Source organism: Mustela nigripes, chromosome 2 (genome assembly GCF_022355385.1).
Source record: "Mustela nigripes isolate SB6536 chromosome 2, MUSNIG.SB6536, whole genome shotgun sequence".
In the NCBI taxonomy this organism is placed as follows: domain Eukaryota; kingdom Metazoa; phylum Chordata; class Mammalia; order Carnivora; family Mustelidae; genus Mustela; species Mustela nigripes.
In genome coordinates this window covers 57,224,619-57,251,667 of record NC_081558.1, presented here as the reverse complement: position 1 = coordinate 57,251,667, position 27,049 = coordinate 57,224,619, and the positions used below count along the sequence as shown (strand labels likewise).

At 47.7% G+C, this 27,049-nt stretch overlaps 1 protein-coding gene and 1 non-coding gene across 2 annotated transcripts; both read right to left on the bottom strand.

Moving 5' to 3' along the window:
* Positions 1-26,998, bottom strand: COPG1 (COPI coat complex subunit gamma 1). Its single transcript, XM_059390436.1, has 24 exons — positions 26,863-26,998; positions 25,911-25,963; positions 25,158-25,238; positions 24,830-24,901; positions 24,641-24,720; positions 22,603-22,678; positions 22,251-22,343; positions 21,768-21,854; positions 20,159-20,316; positions 19,938-20,071; positions 18,845-18,912; positions 18,436-18,624; positions 17,391-17,486; positions 14,250-14,493; positions 12,739-12,814; positions 10,773-10,876; positions 10,173-10,298; positions 9,792-9,860; positions 6,029-6,171; positions 5,553-5,724; positions 4,758-4,855; positions 3,087-3,225; positions 2,662-2,760; positions 1-486 (listed from the first exon to the last, which is right to left on the bottom strand). The coding sequence occupies exons 1-24, from the start codon at positions 26,897-26,899 to the stop codon at positions 356-358; spliced, it is 2,625 nt and encodes an 874-aa protein (XP_059246419.1). The 5' UTR covers positions 26,900-26,998; the 3' UTR covers positions 1-355.
* On the bottom strand, positions 23,776-23,879 carry LOC132012692 (U6 spliceosomal RNA). Its single transcript, XR_009402691.1, has one exon. It is a non-coding gene; the product is annotated as a U6 spliceosomal RNA (small nuclear RNA).
* Positions 26,999-27,049: the final 51 nt, after the last annotated feature.

The following is a 27,049-nucleotide window of genomic DNA, read 5'->3' as shown; positions in this document are numbered from 1 at the left end:
TTCAATAAATACATGCTGATTTATTTATATGGATAAGATGGTTTTCTGGGGATAAACTCAGGAGGAAGTGTGAGCATTTTATTCATTTGTAATGTCCCTACCCTGACAGGCCCGGCAGCAGGTTCTAGGACAAGCTAAAATCATCCCCTATTTAAAAAAAGAAAAAAACGTTACCCCTTGGCAGTCCTGGGGCAGGGGCTAAATTAAAAAAAAAAAAAATTTTCCCCAGTGATTTCTAATTGTTTTTGATACAGAGCCTTGGGAAGGAGTTTCCACTGGATTCAGGATGAAGGCATGACTTCTGCGTAGTGTTGGGGAGAAAAGGGTAGGAGTAGGACTCATGCAGCCTGGCCTCTTAGCCCACAGACGCCAAGATGATGTCTACCGGCAGCTCCTCTGAACTTCTGGCTGTCACCTGCATTGTTACTGTGTCCAAAAGCAGCAGTCGGGAGCGCACCAAGATGTCATGACCTCCCCGGAACACACCTAAAGGGAAGACAGAAATAGAGGTGTGTAAGGAAGAAGGAAGCTGCAGAGTGTAGGCTGAGGGTGGCATTTGCAGCAACTGATCAAGGCAGCTGTGGTGTAGTGAAATGGGAATAGACCTGGAAACAGGGGAGCTGGGCTGAAATCCCTAAGTGAGATCTTGTACAAGTCACTTTACCTCTCTGAGCCACAGTATCCTCAACTACAGAGTAGAGGAGATAATATACTAACCATTTTTGTATTTTTTTAAGCTTTGCCAGGTGCAAATGAATTAATGAACACACAAAGCTTCTATCTGGCATCATGGAGGCTCTCATGCCTTTGGCTAAATCTAAGAGCGCAGATGTAGGGACAGCCCCTCCATGACAAAACCGCATCGCAGGTGTCTGCGAGACCCAGGGGACTGTTTCAGCATGGCCAGAAACATCCGCTTGGGGTCTGTCAGCTGTGAGCAGGGCACTGAAGAAGAGCTGCCTCCCAACCCTGTTTATAAACACTCAGGAAAAAAAAAATCTCCCATTTCCTTTTGTTCAATGTTATGTGTGACAACTGTATTGCTGCTATTATCTCTTAGAGAAACATACAGAGACATTTACATACAAAATGCTGGATCTGGAATTTTCTTTAAAATAACCTGGGGTGGGGACTAGAGTGAGTGGTGGGGTGGTATAGATGCTGTTAGTTGTTGAAGCTGGAGGATGAGCTCATGAAGGTTCATTGTACTATTTGATTTTTGTGTAAGTTTGAAAATTTCCATGTTGACTTCTTAAAGTCCCAATCCTATTATTAGAAAAGACCAACCAACCCGGTAGAAAATTAGAGAAAGGTTATAGAAATAATTTGTCGAAAAAGAAATATAAATGACACACATATATGGGAAGATGCTTAACTTCATTCAATACACAAGAAATGTAAAAGAAAAACTCCACCCAGACTGGCAAGGATCATTTGATAAGGATTTGATAATATACTGTGTATATTACTGATTACTTTATTACACTGAAAATATACTATGTTGTCCACAATGTGAAAGGAAAGGAATACAGTTCCTATGGAAGGCAACTGGAAATTTTTATCAAAATGAGCAAAGCAATTTATCAAAATGAGAAATGCACTTTGACTTGGTAATGCCTTGGTTAATTTATCCTATAGATATCCTCAGGGCATACATCAAAATAAAGTATGTGTATATATGTGTATGTATATGATTATTCACTGTAGCATTTTTGTAAGAGCAAAAGCCTGGGACAACCTAAACATTCATCAATACAGGCTGATTCTATAAAATATGGTACACCCATAGAATGGAATACAAGAAAGCTACAAAAAAGGAGGATTCACTTTGGGATGATAAAGAAAAAAATCCTGGAGAAGGACAGTGTTGATAACTGCACAGTAACACAGACATACTTACTGTCACTGAGCTGTGTACCTGAGCTCAAAAGGATACATTTTTTATTATGTAGATTTTACCACAATTGAAGAGGAAACTCTATGTATTCTTCCATTTATTTATTTATTTATTTATTTATTTTTAAAGATTTTATGTATTTATTTGACAGAGAGAAATCACAAGTAGATGGAGAGGCAGGCAGAGAGAGAGAGAGGGAAGCAGGCTCCCTGCTGAGCAGAGAGCCCGATGCGGGACTCGATCCCAGGACTCTGAGATCATGAACTGAGCCGAAGGCAGAGGCTTAACCCACTGAGCCACCCAGGCGCCCCTCTTCCATTTATTTTTAATGTAATTTCCACCCCCAACGTGGGGCTCAAACTCATGACCCTGAGATCAAAGTCGCACGCTCTACCGACTGAGCCAGCCAGGCATAGGAAAGATCTGTCAAGTGAAGCACAAAGTGCAAATACACCATTTGCACATAAACATTTGAGTTAAAATAGGGAAATGTGTACATGTTAGCATTCATATCCATAAGATTACTGGAAGGATATACCGATATATTGTTTATAATAGCAGTGCCGATCGCCTGTCAGAATGGAAATAGATGACAGGCAGCAAGGGTCGGAGGATAAGTCACTGCTGTATTTTTTTTTACTTTGTGAATTTTCAGTGATGTGACTTTGAATCCCTGTGTTCCCAGTGGGAGCCCTCAACCCAGGATGCTGTGGCATCCAGGCTGTGAGCTACACAGGCCCTTCCCACCTAGAAATACTGCTTACCAGCCAGGAGCAACATATGGGTGTTCTTGTTATCTGGCACTTTGTCTGACCTCTCACAAGGGTGCATTCCCAGGAATTTCACGATATTGCCCACAGCCTCTGTAGGAAGAAATTGTAGCATCATTAAACCACATCTCGTTTCCCCTTTGTACCATGCCCCCATCCCCTAAGGCTGCTCTAAGGGGACTTTTTGGCTTATTTATTTATTTTGTAATCTCTACACCCAACATGGGGCTCAAACTCTTGACCCTGAGATCAAGAGTTGCACGCTCTTCCACTGAGCCAGCCAGGTACTCCTCTAAAGGGCTTTTCATAAAATGGCATCCTTCAGATGTGCTCTTGATAGGGCCCAGGATCTCTGGGGGGCAAAGGCCAGCAGGAGTGAAAGGGGAGGATACATTTCAACAGTAGCCAACGATTTTTACCTTCAAGTGTCTTGATGGTAGACAAGGTGAATGTTTCCTCCTTCTCGAACTCATCCCCTACCTCATCCCACGCTGCTTCAAAGTTCAACTTCATGACCTTCTGGATGTGATCAGCGACAGTGACTTCCAGATCTTCCAGCTGGGAAGATGGAGGTGAAGTCAGGCACACACACCCAGGGGAATGAGTTCCTGCTCTGCACACCTCTGCTTTGAACTCACTGCTCATCCCTTTCTGCCACGTATCCGGCAGGTGCTGACTAGGCACTGAGCACGGTGCTCGGCTCTGGGGACACACGATAAACTGGATATCTGTCCTTCAAGTGCTCACAGCTAAGTGGTGTCCTTTCAATAGAAATGCCCTGACCCAAGTACTCACTTGAGGATGTCAGCTTAGGGATCACATCCCTTCTGAAGCCTTCTGAGCCTTCTGACTCTTCCTAGAGTCAGTGTCTCAAGGATCCAGAAGGTCTGCCTCCGATGGCTCTATCACTCCTGACTCAGTAGATCCCACCTTCTGCCTCAGCTGTGTTCTCTGAGCCTGACATATTCTAGACCCCACCTCCATCACAGCTGTGTCCTCCCTGAACATGACATAAAGTATTACACCCCACCTTGGACTGACAGCATATTAACATTCCCCATTTACTCACCCACCTAACCTTCACTGAGCCCCTACTCTTGGGAACGTTTAAGGTGTGCCTAAGTAGTACTCAGCACCCACAGCAGAAGCAATGCCTCAGGGCCAGCTGTCCCAAAAAGCTCACTTGCTCCTAGGGCAATTCCTGATCTTAACGTCACTGCTGGCTCATGGATGGAGGTCCCCTCAACAACGGCTCCAGTGTGACAATGGGGAATATCAGTTGTGTTCCACGGTAACTTTTCCTCTACTTATGAGGAGTTTGAACAATCTGCATCCCCAGTCTGAGTATAACAGTCTGCCCTCAGATGGCACTGAGCCACTGCCCCATGGTCAAACCCCAGAGGGATCCTGCACTCAGCTCCATCCAAGCTCAGAAAACTGGAATTAGAAGTCATCTGAGTGCATGAAAGGTCAACTCAACAGATGCAAACCAATCCATCTTCTCTAGAAAGCAATTTGATAACACGAGTCAGTCTTAAAATCGTGCTTATCCTTTGACCCAATTTTTTTACTTCCAGGAATCTAAGGAAATAATCTGAAATGCAGATAAAAATTTGGACCCAAAGGGATACTTAATGAAGCTTTTACCGTGAAATTTGGAAGCCCAAATGCCCAACATAGAGGGAATAAAGGTCAAGTGTGTTATTTCTATATATCAGAGTATTTTTCAAGTCATGAAAAACTTTATGTATGAAATATTTGTAAACACAGGAGAAAACACATTACAGTTTTAAGTGGAAACAGCAAGATACATAATGTCCAGAATGACCTCAGTTATACAACTCCTCCCCACTCCTCCACATAACTCCCAAGGACTATGAGTAATGTTTTCCTGTTTGCTCATACCCAAGTATGTATTTTCCAAGTTTTCTTTTTTTTAAAGCATGTACTCTTTTTAAGTTTTTAAAAAAACTTTCTTTCAAAAAGCCAAAAATAGCAAGAAAAAGCTTCAAGTCTAGTTGTTAGCTCCTGGAGGGGGTTGCTTTACAGCCTCGGACACAAAAATGAATCTCTTGACACCAGCTTCTTACCACATATTCATCTTCATAGCCTTCATCATCGGTCTCCCCAGTGGTGGGGTCACAGTCCTTGACAGTGAACTTCATCATGCAGCTGAATGTGCAGGCCACTGCAGGGAAGAGAGGCTGGGTAGTCCCTAGTCACTGCAGTGGACAGCTCCTCCGTAGGGCAGGTGGCCATGGCCAGTTTCCCAGGCCTCTGTTATATTATCAGTAATAGCAACCTCACAAGTAGCCATCCAACCCCACAAATCTGGACAGAAGATACCACCTCATTGAAGGGAAAAAGAGTCAAGTCATAGGTCTCAGGAGCCCCCTCAGGGGGAAGAAAGAGGAAAAGGAGAGGTGCCACAGGATGGCTAAGCCTGTGCCACAAATGTCAACTGTCCGAGGCCTGGAAAAAGACGCTGGTGGGTCCCTCGGAAGGAGTGGAGTTGGGGTGTTTCAGGCTTTGTGCCTTTGTACTCTCATGGTGAAATGAAAGCACTGCTAGTTGAGGACCAGAGAGATCTGGGTCTTGCCTCTTACCAGCCACATGAACTTAGGTGACTCATCTACCCTGAATCTCAGTCTTTTCATCTAGGGATAGGGAGAGCAGTACTCATCCCCCCTCATTCACCTTCTATGAAGGTGAAATGGGATGATACATGACAAGTTCCCAGGACTTGGCCTTTCTTCTTCTTCAAAGAGTGAAATCAAGGAGTTGAAGCTCTCATAGAAGACAAATGTCTGGTGTACAACCAGCCCACCCCATATGGATCCCAAGGGCTCCCACAAGGCCAGGGTGGTTTCTGGAGAGGTGCTCACCAGCTGTAGGGTCCTCCTTGGGCAGTGCGACCAATGTGTAGCAGGTCCCAGGCTGGTTGTAGGGTAGGCTTCGGGCAGGCACGTAACAGAGCACCTCATAGGCTTCAGTGGGCTCCATCTGCACTGTGATGTTCTCCAAAGTCTGGTCGTTGAGTGTGTTTGTGCAGTCAAACTGAAGCAGGGAGGAGAGGGGTTGCTTAGACACAGCTCTAGGTCCAAGCGTTGCTGGAGAGGAAGAGCCCAGAGGGCTCACCCCAATTCCTATTCCAGTACCCTTGCAGTCTCCCTGTCCCTGTGCTGACACACAGGACCGAGAGGTCCTGCGTCAAGGCTACAAGACACATAAAAGCTGGTGACAGGACCTATCATCATGTTAAGCTCCTGACCAACTCCGTGTGGGACCTTATAGGACCCGTCATACTTGGGACCACTATCTAGCCTAATGTCCCAGCAAGGCCTCAGCCCTCCCTGCTCACCTGGAACACCATGTGGTCAGTGAAGGTGTGTTTGGTGCAGCGGATGACATACTCAGTCTCTGATTCAGTGAGGGCCACAGGCTCAGGAGACGACTTGAAGAGGGGCCCCAGCCCGTGGAACTCTGGCACTGCCGCCAACTGCTCTGAAAGTCATAGGCCACAAGTTCACTTAGCCTTTCAATTCCCAGACCAACCTGTGATGGTTTCTAATAAATGCTCATGGCCAATTTTCCAGGTCTTTCACCCTACTGAGATGGACAGCTATGCATATATAATGACAGGGTACTCGCTATTTCTCAAATACACCAATCCATTTTCTCCTTTTGCTAACTTTCCTCAAGTTGTACCACCCGCCATGAATACTCTCTTCCCCTATGTCTTACAAAAGACCTCAGCCCCAGGAAACTGACTGGGAGACCCCAATGGCCTAGGCCTAATCCTATTGGAGACTCCTACAACTTTAGAAGCTCAGCAAAGATTCTTTTTTTAATTTTATTTATTTGACAGAGAGAGAGATCACAAGTAGGCAGAGAGGCAGTCAGAGAGAAGGGGGTAAGCAGGCTCCCTGCTGAGCTGAGAGCCCAATGTGGGGCTTGATCCCAGGACTCTGGGACCATGACCTGAGCCGAAGGCAGAGGCTTAACCCACTGAGCCACCCAGGCGCCCCCTCAGCAAAGATTCTTAAAAGGAAAACTCTCAAGATGAGACAAATGATGTCCTAGCCACAGAATCAGGCAAAAGAACAAACTATACACTTGTTAGTTAAGATAAATGGCCAGTAAGGAGAAGTTTCAGATTCAGACTTGCAGAAAACCTTACTTCAAGTGGTCTGTGGGCATCTAGTAAGGCCTATCCTTATACCCCAAAGCCAGGTTCCAGCACTGGGCTAGGTCCTCTGGCCCACAGGCCCCCACCCTGGCCCATCCAGGTGAAGGAGGCCTCTGGCAGCAGTCTGCACACGATGTCTGCCTATGATGGCTATGCCTACTGCCCTCTTCTCCATTCTACAGCAGGGGCAGCATTTCTCAAACTACAATCATGGATCACCCTTGTCAGAATTAGCTGGGGTGGGGGCTGGTCCAAAAAACTCAAATTCCTGGCCTGTCCTAAATAAGCTCTATCTGAATCTCTGGATTTGGGACTCAGGAATCTGCATTTCTAAGATATTTTCTCAGATGATTCTGAAGGCACTGATATTTGAAGACCACTGCTCTGAGATTTTTTTTTTTAAAGATTTTATTTATTTATTTGACAGACAGAGATCACAAGTAGGCAGAGAGGCAGGCAGAGGGTTGGGGGGAGCAGGCTCCCTGCTGAGCGGAGAGCCCGATGTGAGGCTCAATCCCAGGACCCTGGGGTCATGACCTGAGTGAAGGCAGAGGCCTTAACCCACTGAGCCCCCCAGGTGCCCCCACTGCTCTAAGATTTTTAACTTGTCTTCCCAGTTAAATTGAACTCTGTACGGACAGGAATTGTACCCTGAGGCCAGGGATCTGATATTTTGCCCTGAACTTAGTAGGTACTCAATTTATGTTTCAAGGGTAGAGACAGAAAGTAAGCATTATTATTATTACTTTGCTTTTTCTTTGTGACTTCTTCAGTCTTCTGCTACCCGAAGGACTGCATCTGATGAACACCAGGCACTAAGAAGCCCAGAAACAGCCAGCTTTGATTTCAGCAGGCACTTTTGGGCCATCATGATCATCAGGCACCAGAGTGTTTCTCTAAGGGAATTTTATTTCACTGGACACCAAGTTTCAAGATCTGACACTAAACTATCCTGGGGGATTCTGCTAGAAGCTATCAGTTAATACCTCTGAGTTTCTAACTCTTCACCAATAAAATAGGTATAATAATCTCGTTCACAGGATTGTTGTGAAGATAAATGACGCAATCAAAGTTCCTAGAACTGAACAGGTGATCAATAAATGCTAGACTCTGAAATATTGTTTAAAGGTGAAATTGAGGGCGCCTGGGTGGCTCAGTGGGTTAAAGCCTCTGCCTTCGGCTCAGGTCATGATCCCAGGGTGTGGGATCGAGCCCCGCATCGGGCTCTCTGCTCAGCAGGGAGCCTGCTTCCTCCTCTCTCTCTGCCTGCCTCTCTGCCTACTTGTGATCTCGGTCTGTCAAATAAATAAATAAATAAATAAATAATCTTAAAAAACAAAAACAAAAAACCCGAGACTTAAAAAAAAAAAAAAGGTGAAATTGATACCCTCTAAGAGACTTAGGAGCCTTCCTTCGAAGATGTGGCAGAATGGTGGCCCCAAGATGTGCATAAGCTAACTCCCAGAACCTGCAAGTACATTCTATCACATGGTAAAAGCGACTTTGGAGATAAGATTAAGTTGGATCTTGAGATGGGGAGATTATCCTGGATTATCTGGTGGACCCAATGTAATGACAAGAGAAGGAGGCAGAAGGCTCAGAGTCAGATTTGAAGAGGCCACACTGGCTGTGAAGGTGGAGGAAGGGGTCACCAGGAGAGGAATGGAGGAGGCTAGTTTCTTTTTCTAGAAACTAGAAAAAGCAAAGACACCATTCTTTTCCAGAGCCTCCAGAGGGAGCTCAGCACTGCCAACACAGTGGAACCCATTTTGGACTTCAGCCCTCATAACTGTAAGATAATATATACATGTTGTGCTAATGTACTAAGTTTGTGGCGATCTGTGGTAATAGTAAGGGGAAAAGTAATACAGAAAGAAAAATTTTGTGTTAAGAGTGATCCCAGTTAGCTCTGGATCCTAGTTTTGCTGAATCTGAAAGATAAGAGAAGACAAGATTCTTGAATGGAATGGAATGGGGGGAGGATTTAATTTAATTCAACAATTGGGAACTTTCTATGAGGAAGAAAGGCACCGTGCCAAAAGCTATGATAGAGCATATAAAGGACAGAACCTGTGAAGAATCAGACAGAACTAGTTAAGAGAAACCAGAAGAGCTGGAGTAGAAGTGATGAGCATAGGAGACACTTCAAGAAGGAAGAGGGGCATGTATTAGTCCTGGAAGGTGGGAATTTAGTAGATTATATGTAGAATTTAGTAGATTATATGGTCTGGTAGTTAGACACACAGCCTCTGCCCTTAAAAAGATACAAGACCACAGGGATAGATAAATACCTAAACAAAACATTCCCAGACAATGTGGACTGAATGCCTCTGGAAACCAAGAAAAAGCACTAGGGCCTCTGGATCCCAGCTATACTGAATCTGACACTCAGTAGCCTGAAGCTGGCTCTAGGGGCCTGAGCCCTCAGAACCAAGGCTGAGCGGCAGCTCTGAGTCAGGCTGATGTGAATCTTAATTCCAACCCCTTTACTTTCTTGCTGTGCAACCTCAGCTATTTCACTTTCTCTCTCTGAACTTCCAGTTCCTCCAATACCAAATGGACCCGCTAACTTCCACCTGAGGGTCAAATGTGCTGTCTAAAGTACTCTCAGGGCCCAGCACTGGAGTAAGAACTGCTGCTGAGGGGCGCCTGGGTGGCTCAGTCAGTTAAGCGTCCGCCCTCAGCTCAGCGTCCTGGGATCAAGCCCCACATCGGGCTCCCCGCTCAGCAGGGAGTCTGCTTCTCTCTCTCCTTCTGCTCCTCCCCGCTGCTCATGCTCACTCTCTCTCAAATGAATAAATAAAATCTTTACAAAAAAAAAAGTAAGAACTGTTGTTGACTGAGTCTCTTCTAATACCCCTGAGGAGAGCAACTACCCTAAAGCTGAGGAGAACAAGCCCAGGTCTCGAGAGCCCCACCAAGCACTGCTACTCACCCTGGAAGATCTCTTGCCGGGTGGCTGCCACTTTCTCGGGCTGCTTGGTGGCTGTGATGGGGGTACTTTCTGCAGAAGCAAACATACGTGGTGACCAACAACTCCAGTAATGGGACAGTGCGGTGTTGACCACAGAGCTGTTGCTTAGGGATTATAACTTCCAACCCTGCTGAGTGTGTGAGAGTACACAACATGTGAGAAAGAGAGTGAGTGTTCATGGGCCTGTGTCTCCGTTTCCTGGAGCCAGACGGAGAAAGGATTTTCCCATCCTCTTGGTACAATCCCCCCTATCCTGCCTAGGTTTAGTGGCTTCATGGCCCATGTAGACCCTCCAACAGAGGCCTGGACCCGAAGGCCTCCAAAAGCACAGGTATTACGTACCTGTTCTCTGTTCTGCCATTGGTGTGGTCGCTAGGGGCACAGACTTGAGGTCAAAAGGTTTTTCTGATGGTTCTAGAGTGTACTGCTGCAGGGCTCTCTCCAGACCAGGGATGGAAACAGTCAGACCTAGAAGCCAGTACGAGAGAGAGACTGTCTGAACACAAGAGAGAACGAGCACCCAGAATCCCCCACAAAAGACTGAGGCCCTGGGATCTAGGTCGTGTGATCCTAGACTACTGAGAAAACCACTTAACCCTCTGGGCCTCCACTTTTTCATCTATATGCTCCTTCTCACAGCTGGTATGGGGATAAATGTATGTAAAAGAGAGACTTACGGAGAACAGAGTATTCTGCAAAGAGAGGTTTTTTATTAATGACTAGTGTTTCAATTCACTGAGCCGTTTCCACCCACAATGGTGTGAACCACAAGATTCTAGATCTTCTGAGGTTATGGTGATGCCATGAAGTTGCCATGAGAGTCTAGCTACAAGTGTCTTGCCTCAAACTTCGTTCTTCAGGGAGTGTGCGCCTGCTCCAGAGTGGCGAGAAGGGCCACAGCCCTGGGACGGGGCCAAGTCAAAGACATCTAGTGAGACTCACCATTTAGGATATAGCCCGCATTGAGGGCCTTCTGCTTCTGCTCCAGGACATTGAGATAGAAGGTGGCTCGGTCCCTTACTTCATTGTCATCGTCCATCACACACCTGCAGCCAGAACACACAGAACTCCTGACTGGGGCCCCCAAGGGTGGCGGGAGGGATGCTGCAAGGCTTCCTCAGCCTTCCTCAAATTAGTCAGAGAAACCAAATTTCTTAAAGCTCAGTCCCCAGATGTGAGATCCGGGCATCAAACGCGCAGAAAAGCCCATGACATTCTAACTAACTACGTAAGGGGTGGCCATATTCATATTCCCTGGGTCCTCTCCCTAAAGTCCACCTACTGAGGGAGGCAATCTTCTATATCCAGTGACATGTCAAAAAAAAAGAATTTAATATGACCCAACAATTCTCTTCCTGGGTGTATCTTCATGAGAAGAGATGACACAGGTCACACAAAAACTTGGGCATGAATGTTCACAACAGCATTATTTGCAAGAGCCAGAAAGTGGAAACATTCCAATGTCTGTCAATTGGTGAATAACTAAAATGTGGTCTACCCGTACAATGAATTCTTTGGCCATAAAAAGGAATGAAGTACTGGGACATGTTATAGCATGATGAACCCTGAAAGGAACATCATGAAAAAGCCGAACACACGAAAAGCCGTAGATTATGAATGCATTCCTATGAAATAACCAGAAAGGGCAAATCTGTAAAGATAGAAAGTAGATTAGTGGTTGTCTAGGGCTAGGTGGGGAAATGCTGGGGAAGGAGTGAGGGCAAAGTGACTAGTAATGGATATAGAGTTTCTCTTTCTATCTCCACCCTCACCAGCTAACCAGCAAAAGAGCCAAGGACGCACAGCTGAAAACATCAGACCTCATACATTGCAAAAAAACCCCACAGGAACCAAGGAGTCTTAGTGCTGGAACACATACCCACAGTGAGAAAACTGCCCTAGCCCAACAGACATTTTCTCTGCTCTGTAAGCACCACGGACATAGGGTTTCTATTAGGGAAGATAACAACGTTTTAAACTGGGGCACCTGGCTGGCTCAGTGATTAAGTGGCTGCCTTTGGCTCAGGTCATGATCTTGGGGTCCTGGGATCGAACCCTGCCTAGAGCTCCCTGCTGGGCAGGGGGGCCTGCTTCTCCCTCTCTTCCTGGGGTCCTGGGATCGAACCCTGCCTGGAGCTCCCTGCTGGGCAGGGGGGCCTGCTTCTCCCTCTCCTCCCCACTTGTGTTCTCTCCCTCGCTCTCTCTCTTTCTCTGTCAAATAAATAAGATCTTAAAATATATATATATATATATTTTTTTTCTTTTTTTTTGGTGGGCAGCAAAGTTTACTGAGTGAAAGTTAAGTTTATTGAGTGAGAATACAAAGCTCCTGAAGAAGGAGGGGACCTGAGAGGGTTGCCTTAAAAAAAAAGAAGTCTTAAACTTAGATTATGGTGATGGCTACACAGCTCTGGGAATATACAAACACCATCACATTATACATCTTAAATTGGTGAACTTTATGGCTTACAAAATATGTCAGTAAAGCTATTTTAAAGAAAGAAAATAACTTAAAAAAAAAAAAGAGGGGTGCCTGAGTGGTTCAGTGGGTTAAGCCTCTGCTTTCAGCTTAGGTCATGATCTCAGGGTCCTGGGATTGAGCCCCACATCGGGCTCTCTGCTCAGCAGTGAGCCTGCTTCCCCACCTCTCTCTGCTTGCCTCTCTGCCTACTTGTGATCTCTCTCTCGGTCAAATAAATAAATAAACTAAAAAAATCTTAAAAAAAAAAAAAAAAGAAAAGAAAGAAAGAAAGAAAGAAAAACTCAACAGTGGTCCCAGAATTTTTTCAATACTGTTTTTTCACGCTTTTCTGTGCTTTCTATTTTTTTCCCCTACAATCCAAAGTTGTATAACTTCTCTCCCCTGGGGAACACGGTCATCCCTCAGGGAACTCTGGCTCAGACTCACCTCTTCAGCAACACCAAGATACTGGGTAACATCTCTTCATTCTGGGCTCCAAACTTGGCCAGAGCACTCACAGCACCTGTATTTATGAAGCAAATACAATTTACCCAATGTATCTGACAGCTCATAGCTTGGACACTTTCAGTGCTTAGAATGGGTTTTTGAGCAGAAGAGCCCCAGAGCCAAGCAGTCTCTAGTGTATAGGCCCAAACCTGCCAAGAATGCAATGAGTGGCTCTGTGTGTACCTCCATTGGGCCTCAACTACCTCATCCGCTTCAGGGAGAAGGCAGCCCCTTCTTTAGGTTCCAGAAGAAATTTCAGCATTGACTATGATGAGACCACAGAAGCTAGCCACATACAGGCTGCTCAGCTTGTATATCCAAATGGCCTCAACTCATAGTTATGAGCCTCTGGATTAATATAAATGAAAAAATGAACTATTATTTATGAATATTAATTGCTGAAATAAGAAAAATCTGCCCAGGGTGCCTGGGTGGCTCAGTGGGTTAAGCCGCTGCCTTTGGCTCAGGTCATGATCTCAGGGTCCTGGAATCGAGTCCTGCATCGGGCTCTCTGCTCAGCGGGGAGCCTGCTTCCCTCTCTCTCTCTGCCTGCTTCTCTGTTTACTTGTGATCTCTCTCTGTTAAATAAATAAATAAAATCTTTAAAAAGAAAGAAAGAAAGAAAGAAAAATCTGCCCAGTGGGGGCATAAGAAAAAAAGGAAAGAAAATTTAAAATAAAATTAAGAATATGATGGTTACACATTGAATTGTACACTCAATTCACACTCAGAATGTAAATTTTGGGGCGCCTGGGTGGTTTAGTTGGTTAAGCATCCATCTCTTAATTTTGACTCAGATCATGATCTCAGGGTTGTGCAATGGAGCCCTGCATCAGGCTCTGCACTGGGTATGGAGCCTGCTTAAGTCTCTCTTTCTCCCTCTGCTCCCCCAACCTTTTTAAATTTTTCAATAAGATTTTATTTATTTGTCAGAGAGAGCAAGAGAGCACAAGCAGGAGAAGGGCAGACAGAGGAAGAAGGAGGCACCCTGCTGAGCAAGGAGACTGATGTGGGACTCGAACCCAAGACTCTGGAATCACGACCCGAGCCAAAGGCAGATACTTAACCAACTAAACCACCCAGGCATCCCATGCTCCCTTTCTTAAAGAAAAAGAAAAAAAAAAGAGTGAATTTTCCAATATGTGAATGATATCTCTCTCAATAAAGCTACTTAAAAAAAAAAAAGCTAACAAAACAAAACAAAACCCAAAAAACAAGCAAGAAAGAAAAGAAAGTTAAAAACCTTAAGTCAGTAACAAAAATCAGAGAGCTAAAGAGTCACTCAACTGAGTGATACCCAAGCATCTATGGTCCTTCCCACAATGTTAGAACTCACCGAGCTTGTGAGGCAAGAACACAGACTGCCCGTGGGCTGGGGCTCAGCTCCCTTTGGCAGGCTACCTGCTCAAGCAGCAGCTAAGAGCCCCTGTTCAGCCCTAACTCATACCCACCTGCCCGGACCTCCTCATGCTCCAAGACCACGCGATTATAAATGAAGCGGATGTACTTGGAGGGGTTGTTGGTCTTGGGCCCCTCCTGGCCTAGAAGATGCAGGATGCGGGTGGCCAGCACGGTGAACTCGCAGTCCTCAATGAATTCGCACAGGTGTGACAGCCCAGTCTCCTTGCTCTCCGTGTTCTCCTCAATGATGCTGATGATGCAGTCCACGATGGCCCGCTTGTACTCAAAGCCACCCTGCAGCAAGAAGGGCTAAGCTGAGCAAGGAGTCTGCTCTTTCCAGAAATGAGCTGTAAGGCCCAGCACCTAACTGGGACCGGGGACAGCAGTCCAAACACAGACCCTGGAGGCAAGGGACCTGGCTCTCGGGGCCTCTATCTTACTTTTTGTGTAAAACACAAGGTGTGGACTGAATGCTCACTGGGGTCCTTCCAGATCTAATAGTAGATAGTTTAATAGACACATTTTGGATTTCACTTTTCTTCCCAACTTTGAAGTAAAAGGCAGACTGGGTGGTACAAATGCTATGGAAAATAGTACAGGGATTCCTCAGAAAATTTTAGAAAACAGAATTACCATATGATCTGGCACTTCTGCTTCTGGGTATATATTCAAATAGAAAGCAGGGTCTTGAAAAGAGTTTTACACCCACATTCATAACCCCATTATTCATAATCGGCAAAAGGTGGAAGCAACCAGTGTCCATCAATGGATGAATGGATGAACAAAATGGGGTCTATCCATAACATGGACTATTCAGCCATAAAGGGAAGGAAATTCTCTTAAGTCCTATAACATGGATGAAACTCAGCAACATTTATACCAAGTGAAGTAAGCCAGTCACAAAAAAACAAATACTGCATGATTCCACTTCCATGAAATATCTAGGGTATCAAACTTAGAGAGACAAAAAGAAAGGTGGTTTCTGGAGACAGACAACAGGCAGAGGGAAATAGAAAGTAATTGTTTAATAGGCACAGAATTTCAGTTTTACAAGATGAAAAGTTCTGGGTATTAGCTCTACGACAATGTGAATATATTTAACTATATTGAACTAGAAACTTAAAAGGTCTAGGATGATAAATTTTATGTCATGTGTATTTTACCACAATTGAAAAACAAGAAACAAAAACCAAAAAAACCCAAACAGAATGGGTCAGCAGAGAGCCAGAAGACCCCAGAACCAAATCTGTGCTCTGCAACTTACAGACTCTAATGAAAGAGGTGGCGACTGAGGTGCCCACAGGTACCAGGCATGTAATCTGGCAATGGAAGGGGAGTGGTTCGGAGGGGTGAGGCAACTGCACAGTGCTTGTCACACCTAAAGAGGGAAATCATCACTCAATCCAGCATTGCCAGATCTTCCAAATTTTGTAGGAGAAACTATAAAATCTGTTGGCATTGGTGGTTCTTTTCGTGATTTGCAAATAACGGCCACTAACTGGGCACCCGGGTGGCTCAGTTGGTTAAGTGACTGTCTTCGGCTCAGGTCATAATCCTGGAGTCCCAGGGTCGAGTTCCACATCAGGCTCCCTGCTCAGCAGGGAGTCTGCTTCTCCATCTGACCCTTCTCCTCCTTGTGCTTTCTCTCTCTCTCAAATAAATAAAATCTTTTTTTTCTTTAATAATGACTGCTAACTTGAAATATTTTTTTTAAAGATTTTTATTTATTTATTTGACAGAGAGAAAGAGAGAGGTCACAAGTACGCAGGGAGGCAGGCAGAGAGAGAGGAGGAAGCAGGCTCTCTGCTGAGCAGAGAGCCTGACGTAGGACTTGATCCCAGGACCTGAGCCAAAGGCAGAGGCTTGACCTACTGAGTCACCCAGGCGCCCCTAACTTGCATTGTTTAAAACTTTGTACAATCACAGTACAACTTGGCTGTGGATCTAATCTGGCCCGTTTGCAGATGAGTTTGTGTTACAGCTGTGAGTTACATTCCTTGCCGAACCTCAGACATCTCCGTAGTAAGGATCATCATCAGTGTACTTACTTGCCAGGTTATTGTGAAGGGCTAAGTCAGATGCTATTTGTACAACACTGAGCTTCAGTGAGTAGGCACACCATAAACCTTCAAATGCTATTTTCAGTAGCGGTTTTACAAGCCAGCCAAGCAGCACGGGGGCAGCAAGAAGCTCAGAGCAACCTCAACCTTTGCTGGCAGCTGCTCTGACTAGAGAATGACACGCCCCTGAGCATGAGCAACAGGCCCGTTTCTAGAAGACAAGGTCTCAGGGTCTGACTGTTGGAACTCTAAAGAGTAAAGGTCTTACACTTAACTGATATTTGCAACCATGAATTTTTCTTGGAGGAAAGGAGGTCTGGGAGAAAACCATGGAGTCTGGCCAGGTGACCCTAGGCAGGTCACTTCACCTGAGCCTCAGATCCCTGATTTTTAAAGGGGGAAAACGATGTCTGTTGACAAGGCCTGTTATGAGGATCACAAGATTGTATACACTCTGTAATGTCTCCAAAGTGCTGGACCCATTAGCTGAGGGTTCCCTCCCTAAGTATTAGCGCTCTCCCCCTCTCTAATATCTCAGGAGCCCCAAAGATACCCCAGGCAAGGACTCCTCACCTGCCTCAGTCCAAGGGTCCCTCTGGGCTGGGCCAAAGGGGCACCAGATACATGGGAACCAAATCTAGCCTAAAACCCTTTGCTTCTGGTCCTCTGAATAAGCTGGTTTTGTTGAGACGCCCAAGGAAGGCAGTGTACATGAGTCACTAATTCACATGAGAAGCAAAAACAGAATGCAGCATCACATTACGAGCATCAGTTTCTGAAGAAACCAACCCTGGAGCTCCTGGAATTGCCCAGACAATTTCTGTACTAGACACCAGTGAAGAACGCAGGTTTCCCTGAGTCTGGCACAAGCATCGCCACAGGGTATCTGTTGCTCTTTAAAGCCACTGATGCGTCACTGGTTATTACTGTAATTACTAGGAATGGGTGAATGTTTACACTGTGGTTCAAGAGGAGCAGAAAGGGCCGCAGGCATCAGGAAATCCACCTGGTTAACGAGTTGATCTGGTACCCCCCCAAGAAGAGGACCTTGGCTCCAAATTGAGCATGAAGCTAGCACCAGGTCACTTCCTGCATGAGGAGAGCCGGTACACCCCAAATGCCTATTCTTACCTCTTCCCGTAGCATGGTGAACAGGAAGTTCATGAGCACAGCGTGTTTGCGAGGATACTTCTGACACAGGGCACTGATGGCCTGGACCACCACCACCTGATTCAAACAGACATGTGTGAGCAGCAGCCCTCGTGGTTGCTAAGCCCCCTAAGGTCAAGTTACTTAGTTCACTAAGTGCCAACAGACTCCTTCTTTAGGCCCAGCCAGGCCCTGGACCTAGAGGGCAAGGAGAGGGGAACTCCATCTCTACCCTCAGGGAGCATGTGATCCCTGAGCCCATCTAACTAGGTGGCATGCACACCAGTCCCAACAGCCCCAAATCCAGACTCCGGGTCCCCTACACGCTGTTTGCCTCAGACCTCACGCTAAGTGCGCAGGCCCCTCTCTCCATCCCACCTGTCCTGCTTCTCTTCCTACCTCCACCCCTATGATCTCACCCATCGGCTGTTCTGGCTCCTTGCTGGGTACGCTGGCCATGGCCTTCTCCTCTTTGCCCACAGTCGCTTGAGCAGTCCTTCCCCCTCCTGTGGATTTACCCACCTCTTCTATGCCGCTCACTCCCCAGCCTCTGTTGTCTGAGCTCAAGGCCAGTGTTTCCAAATGTTCATCAGGGAACTTCACCCGCTGGCACCTCAAGTTCAGCATGTGTGCCATCACCACCATGACCTTCTTGCTCCTCTCACCTAGGACCTGACTCTCCCTCCTTCCCCAAACTGATCAATAGCACCTTCCCTCCTCCCTCCTTCCCCAAACTGATCAATAGTACCGCCATCAGCCCATACCAGAAAAGGAGAAATCACTGACATTTGCTACCTCAGCCCTCACTCTGTGCCCTGCCAACCAGCCTCCCAAAGGAACAATACGGACAAAGTCCCCGAGGCAGGCTGTGCACGTCTCCTAAGGCAGAGCCCTGTGTAGGGCAACATGCCACCCCCTCCGCCGCGTCAGCCTCACCAGCCCCTGGGTCAATCCTGGCCGTGGGGAGCAGGCCCACAGTATCTTCCTCACCCTGGGGGCAGCGGGTGTTCCAGGCACGCCCAGGTACCTTAAACTCATCTGAGATCTCTGACATGAAGGATGAGATCTGCTTCATGAGGCGGTCGATGCTGCTCTCGCTGCCAGTCTTGAGGAGCGTGGTGATAGCCAGCGTGGCGATGCTGCGGTTTGAGTCTGTCACCAGGTTCTCCAGGTCCAGATTGCAGGCTGTCACCGCGGACGGGTGCTTCATGGCCACCTGTTTGGGAGGACAGAGACAAGAAGGGACTTCTGTTATTCCTCTGGATGGCTCTGGCCTGGCCAGAAGTCCTTCGGGTGAGCCCCTCTCACCATCAGGTAGAAAGCAACTGTGACCAGCACACACCTTTTGCCATGAAACGTCTCCAGCTGGATCAGGCCACCTCCCTGACCCTCTCAAAAGGCCAGAACCCCCATTCTGCCAACCCCTAAACCCTTACCTTATTGAGGGTGCGGACAGCAGCGTAGCGGAGAGCGGCTTTAGGTGAGCTGCAGAAAAGCTGGAGCACTGTGGGGAGACAGATGCCACGTGCCAGGCTGCCCTCACTGCCCAGCAGCTGGGAAAGCCCAGGCCTCCCGAGGTAGGGTACAGAGGTACACAAGGGCTAGGAGACTGTTCAGACACAAACCCTGGGCTCACTTCCTGCTGGCACCCTCACCACAACCAAGGGAGAGAGCACAGAAGCTTTAATGTGCCCATGAGAGCCGGTGGGTGTCGTGAGTGATGATGGCTGCTACTTCCTTAGCCCCTCTGTGCCAGGCATTATGCTAAGGAGTTGCCGTGCCTTGTCTCGCTGATCTCTCACCACCCCACAAAGCAGCTCTTACTATCATCCCCGTTTAACAGATACAGAGACTGAGGCACACAGGTGCAAAGCTACTAAACACACTTGAGACTAGCTGCCAGGAAATGGCAGGAACCAGGACTGAAATTCAGGACTGCCCACACCTGAAATCTGGGCCCTTTACCCTGCAAAGTGGAACTGCACTTCTCTCTCCTGGGCATGTAAAGAAACCAGAACTACCTCAATCCTGGCTTCACCAACTGCTCTGGTTCCTATCCTATGTGGTTGTATGTCAGGCAGTACAACCCTCCCTGTGCCTTAGCTGTCAGAAAGCCAGGACTCCAAACCAGACTATTGGGCTCCGGCTTCTAGGCTGAGTGACCCCTCTGAATTGCCTTCTCCTTTGTCTGCGACAGCTTGGCCCCTAGAGAGCATGTACTGGTTTTCTCAATCTTAGGTTCTTCCACCAGACCCCTTTGCCATGGCTAGCCAGAGTAACAGAGCCCCAGGCTCTTTAATGAATAGTGAGATGGAACTAAAAGTACCCTATCCCCAGACATAATGCATGTGAGAGAGCCTGGTACGGTGCCTGGCACTGAACATATACTTACTAGATTCCGGATCCTTTTCTTAAAAAGGATCTTTACTATGCCAGGGCCTATTAGTGGGCGTTTTGTTTTCCCCAACCCTCAGCCCAAGGCCTCATTCCCAGCAGGTGCTAACACGTGGGGCGAAGGAGGGCTATAACCTGACACGGCCGGGGCCAGCTCTTTGGCGCTGCAGCCTGGCAAATTGACGATGGCTGAGGCGGCTTCATATACCACCATCTCATGCTTGTTGCGCAGACAGCTCTCAATGAAATCAAACAGTGGGCTGTCCCGGCTACAAAAGAATAGGGGTGACAAGAAGTTGGGGATGGCCCAGCACTGAACAAGGCATCACCTAGCCACGGGAGACAAGAGCCATTACCTGCCGTCCTCCTCTTCCAGCTGCTTGCTGGCCACCCGGATCATCATGCAGTAGGCAAAGGGAGACTTGAGGCCGTGCCGGGTGAACTTGCTGATCATCTTATTGACAGCCAGGCGGTCGTTCTTACGCACATGGTACAGGAGCCCCAGAGCATGGTACTAGAGACAGGGGATCACAGCAGAGCACAGGTGTGTGAAGCTCAGGTCTACTGGCTGTGTGGCCCTGGGCAGGCCACTTCATTTCTCTGGGCTTCAGCCTTCTCATTTCTAAGGTGGGCATCACAGTAGCTACTTCAGTGTGGCTGTGACAAATTTCCCCAGGTTCTTTGTACAGATAGCCTCTGGCACAATGCTCAACAAACCACGTGGATATACCTGCAGTCTAGCTCCTGCCTCTGATTTTGGCAAGGGTCCCAATGGGCACCAGGAGTACAGATATGGAGGAGACCACAGATGCCAGAGATGAAAGAATGGGGTGCAGTATTTTTCAATAAGAGAAAGCGGGAGCCAGGCCCCAAGCATGGACACATGCGGTAAGGGTGGCATGTGGCACACCTCCCATGAAGCCTTGTGGCATTAAACCATACGACACTCCTGAAGGTAGGTATCTGTAGTCCCACTGACTTGCCCCAGGACTCATGGCTGGACCGGCAAAGCTAGGTCTGCAGTGCCCAAAGTCAAGGGATTTCCCCTTCTGGGGATGTAAGGTGTATAGAGTTATTTCCTATCCCCCTGACCTTTGTTTCTTTACAAGGGTGGTGTTCAAAGGCTAAGTCATGCAACCGTGGGTGTCTTGTATGAGAGAATCTTCTCTGACCCTGATAAGTATTTTGAGGGGCCACAGCTGGCTCTGAAGAGGAGAGGCAGCACAAGGGATGAGGAGAAAGAAGAGATAAATACATGGGGAGCACCTACAGGTATGCATTCAGCAGATGGGGGTTTGTTTTTTAAGATTTTACTTATTTGAGAGAGAGAGGAGAGGGAGCACAACAGGGGCAAGGGCAGAGGGAGAAGCTGACTCCCTCCTGAGCAGACAGCCTGATGCGAGGCTTGATCCCAGGCCCTGGGATCGTGACCCAAGCAGAAGGCAAATGCCTAACCCCACAGGTCAGAGTTCTAGATGCTATCTCATATTATCTTCACAGCTTTGTGAGGCAGTAACTTTCATTCCCATTTTACAGACAAGGAAGCTGAGACTCACAGAGGTAAAAGGAATTCCTGGCCCAAAGTCACTGAAAAAGAGTTAAGTAGTTGAAAGCCCCACCAAGGTATTTACATGCATCACTAACAAAGCCAGCTTGGCAAAGGCTGTCTGCCTGCCTGGGCTGAGTCTGCTTCCTCCCATACCCCAAAATACCACTCAGCTGGTTATCAAATACTTGAATATTTCAGTCCCAGCGGGTAAGCAGCCTCTAACTTCCATCTTCCCAAGTGGTGCCCTGGATTCTCTCTCCAAACTCCCAAATCTCCCCCCAGTCCAATGACAAAAGATTAAAGCCCGTTCCTGCTAGGGACCACCAGGATCTCCATGGTGAGTGTCCATTCTGACCAGCTAGTGCCACACCATCTGCCTAAGAACTGTAAATATCATTGCTCTGCTCACACCTCACCTGGACCATGATGTTGTCGCTGGATGCCGCCTCCTGGGCCTCATTCACCCAGCGCTTGACCACATCAAAGCTGCACTTCAGCAGGTGCTATGGGAACAAAGCACATTTAAGAAGCAGGCAGGCAGGACCCTCTGCTGTCATACCTCCTGGCCCCAGTTCACAGTTCAGTCCAGCTCTGGATCCTCCCTCAGACACAGCCCAGAGCCTCCTCATTGTGCTGGTTCTGTGAGACGGTGCACAAGGAGAGCTCCTACCCTCACTCTCTGCCCCAGTGGCAGATCTCCCACAAGACCCAAATTCCAACGCTCAGTCATCCAAAGGGATAGGTCCCAAGAGGTCCCTAGTATGCCTCACTAAGAGAGTTGGTGGGACTCTCAGATCTGGGGATACAGAAACACTATTTTTCCTACTGAAAAGAAACTCTGGTATTTCCTTTGTTTCCCAATCTGCCGCCCAGCCCCGGCAGGGTCCCCAGCTACACACCAGAGAAGACACCAGGGCAGAGCTGGAGACACTGGGCACCTTGTCCACAATGGCCTGTTTCATGTAGCGCTCAATAGCCTGCAGCATGGTGCTCTGTGGGGACAACGAGTGAGGGGGGGAGGGGACCCAATCAATCCTCGCTGACCATCAGAAGCACAGGTGATGGGTGGGAAGAGTGAGGGCAAGGAGGAGGCACACCTGTTTCTGGTGTTCTTGTGCCCCGCCCGCACCCCCACATAGCCTGGCTCAGTGAGATGCAGGACAACCTAATGCATGAGAAGGAAGATCATGACTGAGCCTTGCCAAGAAGCAGGGAAGGAGAATGGCTGCTTGGTGGGGACAGGGGACTCACATCAGTAATCTGGCAGAGGGCACGCACAGCCGGGCCCCGGTAGTTGTCTTCTTTCCCAGTCATGTCCTTTGTCAGGCTGTGGGAGGGGAAGGCATCGTCTACACACAGAAGATTGGCGGGCCCTTCCTAAGCACATGCCCCACCCATTCGTCCCCAGCTCTGGTCACCACGTTTGCCTGAACTACTATACGAGTCTCCTAACTAGCACTCTCACTGTATTCTTAGACCTTCCTGGTCAAAAGCCACACGGCAACAAGAGAGATTTTTATAAAACTCAAAACTGATGGGGCACCTGGGTAGCTCAGTTGGTTAAGCAACTGCCTTTGGCTCAAGTCATGACCCTGGAGTCCCAGGATTGAGTCCCACATCGGGCTCCCTGCTTAGTGGGGAATCTGCTTCTCCCTCTGACCTTTCCCCTCTCATGCTCTCTCTCTTAAATAAATAAAGTCTCTTAAAAATAAAACAAAACAGGGGCGTCTGGGTCGCTCAGTGGGTTAAAGCCTCTGCCTTTGGCCCTGGTCATGATCCCAGAGTCCTGGGATGGAGCCCCGCGTCAGGATCTCTGCTCTGTGGGGAGCCTGCTTTCTCCCCTCTCTCTCTGCCTGTCTCTCTGCCTACTTGTGATCTCTGTCTGTCAAATAAATAAATAAAATCCTTAAAAACAAAACAAAACTTGAAACTGACCAGGTCACTCTCTGGCTTGGATTATAACATTCCCAAATCTTCCTATTGCCCATTACCATCAAGTATAAACTCCTTGACAGAGAAGTCCCCCAAAAGGCCATACTCTCTCCTCTCCAGGCCTTTGTGTATGCTATTCCCTCAGCCTGGAGCACTTCTGACCCCCTCCACCTCTATCCTGTTATCTATCTATCTATCTAGATTTCTTTTTTTTTCCTTCAAGATTTTGTTTACTTGGGAGAGAGACCTCAAGTGTGAGAGACAGCATGGGCGGGGAGGGGCAGAGGGAGAGGAAGAGCCAGGCTCCCTGAGTAGCAGGGAGATCAATGCAGGGCTTGTTCCCAGGACACTGGATTCATGACCTGAGCTGAAGGCAGGTGCCTAACCGACTGAACCACCCAGGCGCCCTTATCTCCCTCCCTCCCTCCTTTCCCTTTTTAATAAGAATTTTTGGAAGAGATTCATTCTCAGCAGCGACTTTCTTTCTTTTGGAAAACTATGGAACGCTTCACAAATGTGCCCGCCTTCCTTGAGAAGGGGCCATGCTAATCTTCTTTGTATTCCAATCTTAGTATATGTGCTGCCAAAGCTAGCACCATCCTGCTTGTTCTTCCTTATCCTTCAGGACTTTACTCAGACAGGTCTAGAAGGCCTTTCCTGATCCAGATTCAAGGTGGATATCCTTCGGGTCTGTTCTCACAGTCGATCACAGTTCCCATGATAAACTATTATATCTTAATGCCTGTCTGCCTGGCTATTTCTCTGTCAATTCTGGGGCTGCAGAGTTCATGTCGGTCTCATTTGCTGCCATATTCCCAGAGCTACACATAGGGACTGGTGGACATTCAGTAAATATTTTCTAAACGAATCTACGAAATCTCCCCCAACCATCAAAGTGTGGCAAGAATGAGAGAATTGAGCCCTAGCTCTTAAGGACAGGGATTATATTTTAGTTGCATCTGTCCCCTGAATAATTCATTGTGAAGCAGAAACCAGTACTTGGTAAGTGAGCCTGTCCGTATACCCCCTGCACTCTCTATGTCTATTTTTCTTGTGTTCTCTCTTGGTACTCACTAAAGTCTTTGTGAAAGTTCCAGGCTGGCTCAGCTGACTGAGAGAAAATCAAGGCAAGGAAGGATGTGTGCCAAGGTAAGTCCAGAGAATTAAAAGGGAAACTGTATACTCTAGAGGCTGCCATGGGATGGGCAGCAGTAACTGAAAGATGAGGAAGACAAAAGAGGAAAGGATACCTGGCATGATGTCAAACAAAAGACTCTTTGCCAGACACACATGAGAAAAAACGGCCTCTGTGGCAATGGCATCCATCAGAGGAGCCATCCATAGACCCAAGACTCACCTGCTGGTGACGATAATAACATCCTCAGCGATGGAAGACATCTCCTTGATGGTCAAATAGCACATCCGACGGAGTGTGGGCTGGTTAAGAAATAGGAAAAGCCCTGTGACGCTCGGTTCAGCATGAGGACCAAGGTTAGGAAAACTCCAATCCACACAGAGGTAGACAATACTGACTGAGGGCACTTACATCATTGGACTGAAAGAGCTTGGTCATGGCAAAGAAGGCCTCGGTTGCTTCGGTGGTCCCTAGGTGCTCCCCCTGTTTTAAGCAAAAAAGAAGTGTCAGCTTGGGAGAGGGAGGCCAGAAGGCTCTTTCTGCCAGATCAGGCCAGGCCAGATCCCCAGACCCTGCAGAGGCTCCATCAAGGGCAATGCACCAGAGTTGGACACGGAGGAGACCCAGGGCTTGATGACAACCACACAGGAGCTGTCAAAAACCCTAAGCTACCTGATTTAGCACCCCTCCCAATAACCCCCAGCACCATTTTTCCCACCCCCAAGCTCCATCCTCTTACCTGGTTTATGAGGTAAAGGATCTTGGTGAGAATGTGGGCACATTTTCGAGGGTTGATGGGAGTTTCATTAAATACTCGGGCCTAAGAAGCAACAGCAACCAAAAACATTACCTTCTAGCCCAGTTTATTTGCCTTCCACTGACTGCCCTCGAGCACATTCAAGATCTGAGAAGTTTCAGGATAAATAAATACATTTGCCTGAAAAAGCTTATTTTCATAAGCGAACAGTTTTGTTTTGTTTTTTCTTTAATTCATCTATTAACAACTCCTCAAATATTCCCTAAATATTAGTTTGGGATGTGCTGACTTACTACCAGATACTCAGTAGTAAATACTTATTAACTAGAAGCAAAGAACAACAACAAAAAATGCAAACGTCATCAAGTCTGTCCAGGAATGAAGCTTTCCTGTCTTTCCGGGAACAGGTTTTCTCCTTTACTGTTCTTTATTTTATTATTTATTTAGTTTTAAAGATTGTATTTATTTATTTAACAGAGAGCTAGAAAGAAAGCACAAGTAGGGGAGCAGCAGGCAGAGGGTGAGGGAGAAGCAGGCTCTCCACCAAGCGGGGAGCCTGATGTGGGGCTCCATCCCACAACCCTGGGATCATGACCTGAGCCAAAGGAAGCCGCTTAATCGACTGAGCCACCCCAGCGACCTTCCCTTACTGTTCTTTAAACCACCACTTTGAATGTGTTACTATTTTGAGTAGGACATGAGCACTTAGGATGAAAGAGGGCAAATGACACTTGCCTCCTGGAGTACTGCACTCTTCTCAAGATGCTGGAACGGGTTGGAGCCTCCACCTACAGAACACAGAAGACTGAGTACAGGTTGTAAGGCTAAATTGCAAACCTCCCATACTATTGTCTACCTAGTCAAGTTCAAATTACTACAGAATGGCAATCAAAGCTCTACACCTTGCATATAGATCTTACCACTCTCCTGCAGGGAGCCCCTTTTACCCCAAACCTCTTAGTCACCAAGCAGCCCTGGTAATAGTGCCTCTCACAGCGACTTATCTTGCATTCATTTACGCAACTTATAATTAACTGAGGCCCTACAATGTGTGAGAACCCCCATCTCGTAGTGACTAGGATATCTTCATAGTAAATGTCACATTTGTAATTAATTACATGTGTGATTATCTGGCTGGTGCGTATCTTCTCCACTACGCCTGTGACGTAATATTCCCAGCTCAGGCACCGAGTGTCTCATTTGTTCTACTGCAGTCTCAGAATGCAGTACGGTGCCTCGCATCCCGTAAACGCGCAATAGACGTTTACTGAATAAATGAATGGAAGAGGGTTCTCAGCCGCAGAACACTGGCTCCACGGATTACGCCGCAATCTGGCCAGCAGCAGCGCAGCCTCGGCGAATCCCAAGAGGTATCACGGACAAAGTCACAACGGTGCATCTGGCCGGACCCCTCCCCTTGACAGCTGAGGAAACTGGGGCCCCCAGAGGAGCATGACCCGCCCAAGGTCACCCCGCGAATCGCGGTCCGAGCTCACGAGAGAGGGAAGTGGAGCATGCTCGGGCTCTCCGAGGCCTGCCACTGACCAGCTGCGGACCTTGGCACAACCCCTGTCCCTCACTGGGTCTCGGCTTTAGGTCTAGGCAGCGGCCCAAAACGAGCGCTCCCGGCGGAGGAACAGAGAGCCTGCGCTAGGGTCCAGCCTCCCCTAAGCCTACGCCCCCTCACCCGATTCCTCGTCTTTCTTGTCGAATTTCTTCAGCATGGTAGTGCTGGCGGGGCGCAACGCAACAGCCCTCCGGTAGACCCGGGCAGGGAACGGCGGCGATCCGGCTGCGGTTCCGCACAGCCAACTTCCGGCCAGCCACGTCGCCCTGCGCTCTGCGCAAGCGCAATCTCCGCTCTGCGCAAGCGC